We start from the raw sequence: 12,002 nt of genomic DNA, 5'->3' as shown, positions 1-12,002 counted from the left end.
TCTCTTGTGCTCGGATCCTGCTTGCCAGTTTCCCATTGGGGCATCTGGTTGGCTCCTGTGAGAACAAGATGCTGGCTGGGGGGTGGTGGAACTGAAAACATATTTTGTTCCATCAAGCTTTCCAAACTGGATGAACAGGTCTTTGCCATAAGTGTCCACTTGGAATCATTTTAAAATTCACCCTCTGTTGTTGTTATTATTGTTTTGCAATTGTGTTTCAGCTATGTCTTTTACAAGATAAACCAGATCGCCTTGTGAAAGGGGATTAATAAATAAGCGCATAAGCAGAAGAGGCCAATGGCTCATCTAGTCCAGCATCCTGTTCTCGCATTGCCCGGCCAGATACTTGTGGGAAACCCGCAAGCAGGATCTGAGCACAAGAGCCCTCTCCCCTCCGGTGGTTTCTAGCCACTAGTATTCAGAAGCGTTGTTCCGTCTGATTGTGGAGGCAGAACACAGCCATGGTGGCTAGTAGTCACAGTCGTCTTCTTCTCCATGAATTTGTCCAATCCTCTTTCAAAGCTGTCTAGATTGGTGGCCATCACTGCCTCCTGTGGGAGGAAGTTCCGTAGCTTAACTTTAATACTTTAGCTGTGGTTCCGGAATTGCAAGGGACTGGGATAGATGCCCCTTGGGGGTCCCTACCAGCCCCTACAATTCCATGAGTCTATGACCTCAGAAGGTGGAGGACTCTCCTTTGTTGGCTGGCCATCTGCCAGGAATTCTTTATCTGAGATCCCTGCATTGGGGGCCTCTTCCACCCCTGCAATGTTATGATTCATTGAGATTTTAAAACAGAAGTTGGGTGGCCATCTATGGTGGATCCTTTCACCGTTAGCTCTGCATTGCAGCGGGCTGGACTAGATGACCCTTGCAGTCCCTTCCACCTGTACGATTGCATGATTCTGCAAGACAGAGGCTTTTAAAACAGAGTTTGTATGGCCGCCTCTGGAGGATCCTTCCGCTGCACCACAGGCGGTTGAACTAGTAGACTCTTGGGGTCCTTTCCAACCCTCCTACCCCATAATTCTATAATTCCCCGGAGGTTTGTAAACACAGGTCAGACGGCTATCTCTTATGGACCCTTTCCCGGAGGTCCCTGCCCCGCAGAGGCTTGGGCTAGCAAGACCACTCTTCCAACCCTCCCAAGCTAGCCAAGTGCGGGGGGGGGCAAGGAAACAGCAGCACCCCTGGGATCCAAAGTCACCTGGCTGGGAGAGTGCGGGCCGGGGGGGGGTCTCTCCCTACCCCTCTCTCCCTCCCCCTCCCCCTCTCCCCTCCCCTCTCTCCCTCCCCCTCTCCCCTCCCCTCTAAGGCTGCCCAGGCGGCGTGGCCCGGGCTCTCCTGGAGGTGGTGCTGAAGGGACAGCTCCGCGCCTCCCTCCGCCCTCCGGCGCACTCTCCCTCCCTCCCTCCCTCCCCCCCGGGGAGCAGCCTGGGCGGCGGGTGCTCCCCGCCCGCCCGCCCGCCTGCCTTCCCGGAGCAGCCGTCGCCTTGGCCAGCCCAGCTGCCGCGGGAGCCTCAGCAGCGGCGGCGGCGGCAGGAGGCAGCAGGCAGGCGCCGGAGCAGCAGCCATGAGCCAGGCAACGGCCGCTTCTTGCGTCTCCTCCTCCTCTCCATCCTCTCCATCGTCTCCAGCAGCAGCAGCAGCGCCCTCCGCTCCCGGCTCCCCGGCGTCCGGCAGCAGCCTCCCCAGCCCGGCGGGACCATGAAGCGGCAGAACGTGCGGACGCTGGCGCTGATCATCTGCACCTTCACCTACCTGCTGGTGGGCGCCGCCGTCTTCGACGCGCTGGAGTCCGAGGCGGAGACGGCCGACCGGACGGCGCTGGAGGAGAAGCAGCTGGAGCTCAAGAGCAAGTACAACCTGTCCGAGGCCAACTACTGCGAGCTCGAGGGGGTGGTCCTCAAGCTCAAGCCCCACAAGGCCGGCGTCCAGTGGAAGTTCGCCGGCTCCTTCTACTTCGCCATCACCGTCATCACCACCATCGGTAAGGAAGGCGGACTCGCCGCGCGCCCATCGCCGCCGCCTGGGGCTCCCCACCAAGCCCCGGCTATTTGCCCGGAGGGGGGGGGGAGGAGGAGAAGGACTGTCCCCAGAAAGTGTGCATGTGTGCCTGTCTCTCTCCCCCCCCCCTCCGCCGCCGCCTCATTCCACCTGTATAGTTTGTCCTCAGTTTCCCCGTCTGGGGCCGCACCTGCCTCTCCCCGCGCCTGCTGCGTTTCAGAACCGCGTTCCCACTTTGGGGTGGTTTGGAGAGGAGTTGGGCAACTTGTTTGGAAGAACGGGCTTCGGAAACCTTCCGCTGAGCTCGGAGGGGGGGGGGTTCCCTTCCCTTATTACAGTTCACTTTACTCTCCAATAGACCCACAAAGAAGCCCCCCCCCTTCCAGCTATATAATCGCTATCTCTCTCGATCACCATCCAAGCTCAGTACACGGCTCACGTCCCGCTCCCCGTCCACCCGTTTTTTCTCTCCTTCGCCTTCTTCTGTCCCCCCCCCACCCCCCACCCAAGTAGTCTTGGGGTGGGGTGTGCGCAGGAGATGGCACGTTCTCAGCAGCGTCCGGAAGAAAAATCTCCATTAAAAAAAACCAGCAACACCCTCCCAGACCTAAAGCAAAGCTGTTTCTGGAAAAGTGGGGGGGGGGGCGGCTGGTTTTTTAAAAAGTGACACTCCCCCCCCCCCCCACAGTAGGCTCGTATAGAAAAAGTGGCGAGGGGCGCGGAGAGGTCTGGAAGCAGGGAGCGTGAAATGCATACTAAAGCGCGGAGGAACAATGAAGACAAAGGGGTCTTCCCTGGAAAGCAGACCCCTCCTCTCTTGTCTCTTCCCCCCCCCCCCCCATTTAAGATAACCAAACCAGATTACTGGTTGGGTTTGGAGGCGCGACTCTGATCTTCGGAATTTCTCATGGAGGATCGTTGGTGTGTCTGGGTAGAAGCTGTGGCCGAATAATCTTTTGCCGAGTTGCGGGGGGGGGGGCGGCGGCGGGGCTGCTGTCGATTATGGGATGGGGGGCTGTTTAGGGTGTTAAGCGAGCGGATCAGGGGGAAGGCTCCAATTCCCCAGGGAACTCAGAGGCTTGGACGAAATTCTCGCATTATTGACCCGACATGCTTACCAAAGAGTAAATGCTGTTGGGCACAGTGGACGTTACTTCTGAGTAAACACGCAGAAGGGTGCGTTATTGGGCTGCGGGATATGTATATATAAATTTACTGGGAAGAGTGGGACTTACTTCTGAGTAAAAATACATAGGTCGTGCCATAAAAATGTCTTTTGCACGAAATGAGGAAGGCAGTCGCTAGCTCAGAGGCAGAGAGCAGCTGCTTTACTTGTAGGTTCAGTCCCCTGTGGCATCTCTAGGCAGAAGCGGGAGAGATCCCTGGCTGACACCCTGGGGAGCTGCTGCCAGCCAGTGTCGACAATATTGTGTTGGATGATGAACCAATGGTCTCTGACTGTCATAAGGCAGCGGCCGAGGTTCTTATCAGATACATTCACTGTGCAATCCCATGCGTGGTCGCTCGGAAGCAAGCCCAGCCGCAGCATTCCGCGGGGTCTACTCTCGAGTAGGCGCGCCGGATCGCGACCTGCGAGAGTTAGAGAGCACTTTTCGGACCCCTCCCCCTTGCCATCTGTGCGTGACCGCTTCCTAATCCCTGTAGGGAAGAGAGCCGACGCTCTGTGTCATGAAAGCGATTTATTAATCTGTCCTTAAAGGCGTGAGCTGAGTTTATCTACCTGCCCTCAAGAGGGGTGTTTTTGGGGTGGGTGCGTGGGCTTAGCAAGAGGAAGGTTGCCCCCCCCACCTACCCTACTATGCAGGAAGCGACTGAGGTTCAGGATGCTTGTTTTTTCTTCCTGCTTCTCTGGAGTAAAAAAAAAATGGATCTACTGTACAGTACTTTGCTCCTCCGCTGTTCCCAGAAGAAGGAGGCGAGTTCGTGGATTCAGGGCTCGTGGGTCGCTTATGGGGAACACCCAGCCTGTCATATTGCCAGTTTCCAAACATGTGAATAAAAACACAGAGGAAGCCGGGGGGGGGGAGGTCTCGCCGTGTCTGCAATGCGCAGGATTCCTGCGAGTGGGCAGCGTTGCAAATGGAAGGGGGGTTTCCTCGGCCAGAGAAGTCCTATAGTTGGGGATCTTATTTGCCGCTCTGCTTTCCACTAAGCTTCGGAAGGTCCTCTGAGAGAGAGCCAACAGCGCCTCAGATCTTTAAGAGCATCTTGCAATTCAGTCTGCAGTTGTAAGCACACCAAGGAAGGAGTAAACGCCAGAGCCCAGTGGGACTCACTCCGACGTAATCGTGGCTTCCTGACCTGCCAAGCTTTCAATAATACTGTATTCCGAATGGGTAGATGGAGATTTGAGGTGGGCAGAAGGGAACCCATGTCAGAAGGTGGAGAAATTAAATCCCAGGCCTTTTTGGGGGGGTCCCAAAGCTCTACCATCCTCGAAGTTTACGCTCGGGTCTATTTGTTGTTTCCTCATCATACTCAAAGTGCCCCCACCCCCCATGGGCTAAGTCATGTGATCTGAGGTGGGTAGGCAAGAAACCCGTGGATTATCCCAAAGTTCATTAGCACAATATTAGATATTCTATGGGGGAAATGAGGAAAATACCCTTCTGTAGGCAGAAATGTATTAATTTCCAGAAATTGCACCTCAATATTTTCTCTTGCCTCCGTACAATAAAGTGAGAAAGGTCAGCTGTATTGCAAAGTCTAAATCTTTAGCTGTGCATGAAGCAATTCATCTCCAGTCCTGTGCACTTTTACTTAGGAGGAATAAACGTAGAATTGTGTTGCATGTTGAGTAAACTGGACAGGCCTTTGCTTTGACCCTTCCGACATTTCTCTTCTTAATGGGGACAGAAGGCTTTCCTTTGACGCTTTTAAAAGGAGAAATTATGTGCCTCTGTTTACGATGTATTAAGCCAGCTACAAATAGAGCATTTTTAAGGACAAACGAATGCAATTGGGCGCAGTTTGACGCGCAGAGGAAGAGATCAGTTTAAGCTCCTAACTCTTGCTTGCAATCAGATTAATTCCTGATTTATGCCGCTCTGGAATTCTGGCCAAAGACCCCCAGAGGCCAGACAGCCTTGAAGCCTGTTGCAATGTTTCCAATTTGTTTCTCAAATCCCGAACTCTTAAAAGCTCTTCCCTGCAGAGTCTCTTTGAAATATGGTGCACACCCTCTCTTCCTGGTTTGGATTTTTTTTTTGGTACTTTCCCTCTGTGCTGAATTATTTCACTTTTTTTATTTTAAAAAAGTCCTTCTATAGCTTTCCTTTTTTGTTCGTGTTCAGAACACCCTTTTGAGAAAGGCCCCCGACTGCTGTTGCTGGTTGGCAATACTTATGCCTAAAAAGAGTATTAATAAAACAAAGGAATAAATGCAATTGAATCAATAGCAGCAGCAAAGCCAAAATAGGTTGGAAAAGAACAGCTTTTTATCTTCTCTGAAATAGCTATCTATCTATCTATCTATCTATCTATCTATCTATCTATCTATCTATCTATCTATCTATCATCTATCTATCCATCTATCTATCCATCTATCTATCTATCTATCTATCTATCTATCTATCTATCTATCTATCTATATCTATCATCTATTCATACCACCCTTCAGCCAAAGCTCGCAGGGCAGTTTAAAATATAACAACAGAAAAATATATAGCATAATAACAAAAAAAGCAATCCCCCCCCCAGTTCCAAAGGACATAGATTGTTAAAGGCCTGGGAGAAGAGGGATGTTTTTTGCCTGGCACCTAAAGATATATAATGAAAGGACCAGCTGAGCTTCCCTGGGGACAGCACTCCACAAGCATGTTAGCCAAATATCTGGAGATGGAGCAAGCTTGTTTTCTGCTGCTCCAGAGGGCTAGGACTCGAACCAATGACTTCAAACTGCAAGAAAGGAGTCAGGAGGAACTTTTTGAGGGCAAGAGCTGTTTGACAAGGGAACAGACTTTTCAGAAGGTGGTGGACTCTCCTTCCTTGGAGGTTTCTAAGCAGATCGCCCTCTATCATGGATGCTTTAGCTGAGATTCCTGCATTGCAGGGCGTTGGATTCGATGCCCCTCAGAGGTCGCGTCCAACTCCACAATCCTATAATTCTAAGTCACAAGAACAGAAAGAGTCCCTAACCCTCTGACAGCGGCCCTCACACTTCCCGGGGCACTTGGGGAGGGGGAGTGGCCCTGTTGCTTGCTATAGAATATAAACAGCAGCTGAACTCCATTAGGGGAAAGGCCCCTCTGACTTTTGTAGGTTGCAGGCCCTGGCAAGAAAGAACCAGGACACTTGGTGCAAAAGAGGTGGCGCAGGATCCCTTGGGTTGGCTGGGGAAGTTTTTAATGTTTGATGTTTAATGTTTTATCGTGTTTTTAGTATTCTGTTGGGAGCCGTTCAGAGTGGCTGGGGAAACTCAGCCAGATAGGCGGGGTATAAATAATGATGATGATGATAATAATAATAATAATAATAATAATAATAATAATAATAATAATAATCTGCACTAGTTGCCAAGTGCAGCTCCATGGAAACAGAGGCCAATTCCAGAGGTTACAAGGAACTGGATCAGTTGGGAAACTTGGCCCAAGACTCAATTCCTATTGCAGTTTTGGCACACAATGGCTTTGGGAAAATTGCAACCTTCCCAGTGGCTTTAGTGATGGCAAATGTGCCAGTGCCAGTGCCGTTTGTTGGAGGTTTTCAAACCAAGGTCGGGTGGCCATCTGTAAGAGATGCTTTAGCTGTGATTCCTAAACTGCAGGGGGCGGGACTAGATGACCCTTGAGGTCCCCTCCAACCCTCCAATTCTATGATTCTATGACCATAGCTGTCAAGTTTTCCCTTTTCTCGCGAGGAAGCCTATTCAGCATAAGGGAATTTCCCTTAAAAAAAGGGAGAACTTGACAGCTATGTCTATGACCAAGAGGTCAATTCCCCCCCCCCTGCAAGGTTGTGCTGGAATTATCGCATGAATTGCCTTTGAGTGACATTGTCTTGTCCAACATTGATGGTGATTATTTAGTCTTGATAGTTGCATTTCTTTATTTATAAGAATAGTTGCATACAGCTGCATCATAAAAAAAAATAAACCGAAGCAGTTTACAGAAATGAAAACATAAAAACTGTGCAATGGCATCCATATAAAAGTTTAAAAAAAGACCTCAAACAACAGTTGTGGACAAATGTGTTCTTAATTGCAGGCAGAGGCCTGGCAGAATACAAAAGTTTTACAGCAGGCTTTTAAAACTTGACGCAGTGGCAGAGAGTTCCAGAGGACAGGGCCAATGACACCAAAGGCTAAGCTTCTGGTTGTCAAATTAGCCCCAGCAACTTGGGGGGTGACCAGTGATGCTCTTGCAGATGACCTCAATGACCAAGTGGGGATAGAAGAATTCAGGTGATCCTTGAAGTATCCTGGACCTCAGTTGTCCCAGGGTTTGGTGAATTAATAAAAGAAACTTGAACCAGGCTCTGTATAATGTATTTATGTTAGCATGTTATGCAAAGTTCTCCAAGCAGCTCGCATCACTTTTCAATGCATAAATATAAATATACTATACGATTAGAAGAATTAATTCAAACACCTGAACACATGAAACAGCCCATACCATAACAGTCACAGGCAGCACATTGGCAGCAAACTTAAGTACCGGTAGTCTCTTGCTGTGACAGGATTTGAATCCAGGACTTTCAGCTTCTAATCCTACTGTCTGTCTACTGGATGGATGCTTTCTGTCTTCTTCCATGGCTTGCTTCCTTCCTTCCTTCCTTCCTTCCTTCCTTCCTTCCTTCCTTCCTTCCTTCCTTCCTTCCTTCCTTCCTTCCTTCCTTCCTTTTTTGGTGTGTGTGTGTGTGTGTCATATCAATGGTCAAATCTCATAGAAATCCATGAGAAAATAATAGTAGAAAATGGAATGAAGTTTTATTAAGTGCCAGTTTGATGTAATGGTTAGAAAGCGTGTTGGAGTAAGACATGGGAGAGACCAGGGTTCAAATTCCCACAGCTGGGTGGCGAAGCTTGCCAGGTGACCTTGAACCATTCGCTGTCTCTCTGCCTTGCCTACCTCACAGGGTTGTTGTGGGGGTGAAAAGGGGAGGTGAAAAACTGTGCTCAGCACCTTGAGCTCCTCGGCGGAAGGGTGGGGTGGAGATATAACAAACAGACTAAGTTTGAAGCCAGCTCCCACTTCCAAACCAATTGCTCTAATAACTCAAGAGGATGCCTCTCATATCAGCAGAACAATGCGATATTTGAGAGATACAGCTCACAAACTCTTCTGCGGAGTTTGGGCTCCATTCCTTCATCTCGTTGCCTTTTAGACCTTTTTAGTTTTCAGATTGTTTACGGGAGTTACTTGATATCGTCTTGAGTTTAATTAAAGTGTGTGTGTATATTTACCCTGGCTGTAAATTCCCTCGCATCTATTTTATAGACTGTTGGGATCTAAATCTTAATCGTTGTCTCTGCAATATCCCAGTGCAGAGAAGGACAACCGAAATGATCAAGGGGGTTGGAGCAAAATCCCCTAAGAAAAAAGGGGAGCCATGTTTGGGGCTTTTCAATTTTAAGTTTAGACCAGTTTCTGGAAACTGCAGGAGGAGAGAGCATTCTTGTGCTCCAATCCCACTTGTGGGTTTCCCATAATGGGCATTTGTTTGGCCGCTGTGAGAACAGGAGGCTGGACTAGATGGGCCACTGGCCTGATCCAGCAGGTTCTTCTTATGGAGCCTCCAGGTCCAGAGGCAGTCTATTTAATATTTCATGTATTTTTACTCTTTTGTGGGAAGCCGGCCAGAGTGGCTGGGGAAACCGAGCCAGATGGGCGGGGTATAAATCATTTAGCCCGGACAATGAGGTCCAGCTCCAAGGACCTTCTGGCAGTTCCCTCACTGCGAAAAGCAAAGTTACAGGGAACCAGGCAGAGGGCCTTCTCGGTGGTGGCACCCGCCCTGTGGAACGCCCTCCCATCAGATGTCAAGGAAATAAATTCAAAATTGGTGATCTGTTTAGATTGAATGCATAAGTTGGTAAAGTAGCCGAATAACAAAAGGGATAATAGATAAGACATAGAATTTAAATGATAGAGAAGCCTGGAAAATTGCATATAGAAAGGGAACCGATATTAAATGTTTGGAGGTTTGTTTTTCGATATGTTAATTATTATTAGTTTTTGGTTGTTGTTCTTTTTTCCTTTTTTATCTTTTCATAATTCTTTTTGTGCCTTTTTCTTTTTTCTTTCCTCTTTTTCTTTCTTTCTATGTGTAGCTTATGGCTATGTCTGATTATGTCTGATTATGATATGTTATATTATGTTATGCTGAGATTTGTGTTGATTGTAAATGGTTTTAACAAGAAATAAAGATGATATTTTTTAAAAAAATAAAAAAATCATTTAGCCCGGACACTGAGGTCCAGCTCCAAGGACCTTCTGGTAGTTCCCTCACTGCGAAAAGTGAAGTTACAGGGAACCAGGCAGAGGGCCTTCTCGGTGGTGGCACCCGCCCTGTGGAACGCCCTCCCATCAGATGTCAAGGAAATAAACAACTACCTGTCTTTTAGGAGACATCTGAAGGCAGTCCTGTTTAGGGAAGTTTTTCATACAATCATAGAATCATAGAATCATAGAGTTGGAAGAGACCACAAGGGCCATCCAGTCCAACCCCCTGCTAATGTTTGATGTTTTATTGTGCTTTTAATATTCTGTTGGGAGCCACCCAGAGTGGCTGGGGAAACCCAGCCCAATGGGCAGGGTAGAAATAAATAAATAAATAAATAAATAAATAAATAAATAAATAATAATAATAATAATAATAATCCACCCATCTCTTAGGACAGGCAGCATGATAAAGGGGTAACCCCATGGGGAGTTTCCCATTAGCCACCTTGTCTCGCTGGGACAGCCCCATAACAAGCCTTCTCTTTGCCAATGATTGGAAAGGTAGGAATGGGTTGCTAGAATTCCCGTGTAGATGTGATGGGAAAGGTTGCAGCTCATTCAAAGTGCAGGTCTGGTCCCGGGCACATCCAGGTAGGGCTGCAGAGTAAGCAGGATGGGGGAAAACCCTTGGAGAGCTTCTGCCAGCCAGTGCGGGCAAGACTGAGCTCAATGGGAGGTAAAGGGACCCCTGACCATTAGGTCCCGTCGCGGACGTACAGCTTCCGGGTCCTGTGGCCAGCATGACTAAGCCGCTTGTGGCGAACCAGAGCAGCGCACGGAAACGCCGTTTACCTTTCCGCCGGAGCGGTACCTATTTATCTACTTGCAATGCCATGCTTTTGAACTGCTAGGTTGGCAGGAGCAGGGACTGAGCAACAGGAGCTCACCCCGTCGCGGGGATTCGAACCATCAACCTTCTGATCGGCAAGCCCTAGGCTCTGTGGTTTAGACCACAGCACCACCAGCGTCCCATGTGAAGCTCGATGGGAAGCCGGGTGCAAAAGGCATCTTTCTTCGTTTGGGGCTGCTTTGAGCATCTCTTGCCGCTGCTTCCCGACCTTTGCATGCAAATTGTCAAGTTGGTTAATCCAGGGAAGCTGAGGGAGGCTGGATTTGAAACCAAATGTGAAGAGAGAGAGATTAGGTGGGATTATGATGGGGAGGGGAGAGAGGAGGGGAAGGAAAGGTCAAGGGCCAGCAACAAGGCGGCCGCAGCAGGGAGAGGAGGAGGCTGAAGAGTGAAGACCAGAGCTTAGTTTTTACAACTGACAGCCTGGGGTGATGCCCTCCAGGGGCTGATTCATGGTCCACAAGGACGAAAGGGCTGGGAGGGCTGGGAGAATCTCAATTTCTCATTTCTCTGCTCTTAGGTTCAATTCTCCATATTAGTTTACGAATTCTTCTTCTTTTTTAGAAGTCCTCATGAAAATTATTCAGCACCATACTGAGAATTTCTCCTAATATGCACATTTTTTAAAGTTTTTTTGCAACTGCTAGCATAATGAATTTCAGCTGGGGAACTGCAAGGCCAAATTCAGAGAAGTCCAATTTCCCAAAGTGAATCTCAGTTTCTCATTTTTCCGTCTTAAATTCAGTTCAGATTACTTTATGAATTTTTTTTAAAAAGTCATTGCGAAAAAGCATTTTAGTCTGAATTTCTCGTGCACCTTTTCAAAGGGAATTTTGACTGATATACACAAAGGCATTTCTGCTAATAAAATGCATTTCTGAATATGGACACTTCCCCCTCGTCAATGCATTTCTGTCGGCTGCAGAATCGCACCACAAAATTCAGAGAAATGCAAATTTCAAAGGACAGGACTGCTTTGGTTCTTGTTTTGTAACCATGAACTGCATAGAATACATTCTCCGCCTGGGAATGTCAGTGTCGGTTGTGAAGGACAGGCTTACATTGGAGTGACAAACAGGCCCCACTTCCACGATTACAGCGAGGTTAAATTCTGCATGGAGAAAGTGTGGCACAGAGAAGGTTTTCTCCCTTTCTCAAAAATACTGGTGTGTGTGTGTGTGTCACTCAATGAAGCTGTGAATGGAAGGAGATTCAAGAAGACGAAAGGAAGACTGTGGAACTGACTGCCGCAAGATGCGGCGATGGCCACCAACTTGGAAGGCTTTAAATATGGTTCAGACAGATTCATGGGGGGAAAGGCTACCTCCTTCTCCTCCTCCTCCGGTCCCTTGTACATTGTCTTCCATAAACACGGTTTTAACAATGAGTCCATAAGTGACTGTGGAGGCCAATTCTGGATCCACACGTCCTTCCACAGTGGGGACATTGGTTTCCCTGTGGGAGTTCTGGCCACGATAGCTGCACTGTCGGAGGCAGTTTGAGTCTGAACAGCAGTTGGGGGCGCTTTTGCTTCCCAGAGTTTTCTAGTTGTGAGAGCAGGGCTAACCTAAGAACACTAGGAGAGCCCTGCCGGATCAGGCCAATGACCCCTTCAGTCCACCATCCCGTTCCCACGAGATACCCATTGTGGGAAACCAGTGCTGGACTTATGTATAAGCTAA

General features: G+C 48.6%; 1 protein-coding gene across 1 annotated transcript in view; it reads left to right on the top strand.

The window, feature by feature from the left end:
* Positions 1-1,441: 1,441 nt before the first annotated feature.
* Positions 1,442-12,002, top strand: part of KCNK3 (potassium two pore domain channel subfamily K member 3) — a 98,601-nt gene continuing 88,040 nt past the window's right edge. The window contains exon 1 of the mRNA XM_035110733.3: positions 1,442-1,990. Coding sequence (XP_034966624.1) covers positions 1,708-1,990 — 283 coding nt within the window. The 5' untranslated portion in view covers positions 1,442-1,707. The remainder of the gene's footprint in view (positions 1,991-12,002) is intronic.

Source organism: Zootoca vivipara, chromosome 3 (genome assembly GCF_965207765.1).
Source record: "Zootoca vivipara chromosome 3, rZooViv2.hap1.1, whole genome shotgun sequence".
Taxonomy (NCBI): Eukaryota; Metazoa; Chordata; class Lepidosauria; order Squamata; family Lacertidae; genus Zootoca; species Zootoca vivipara.
Note: the sequence above shows the minus strand (reverse complement) of the source record. Positions and strands in the feature narration are given on the sequence as shown.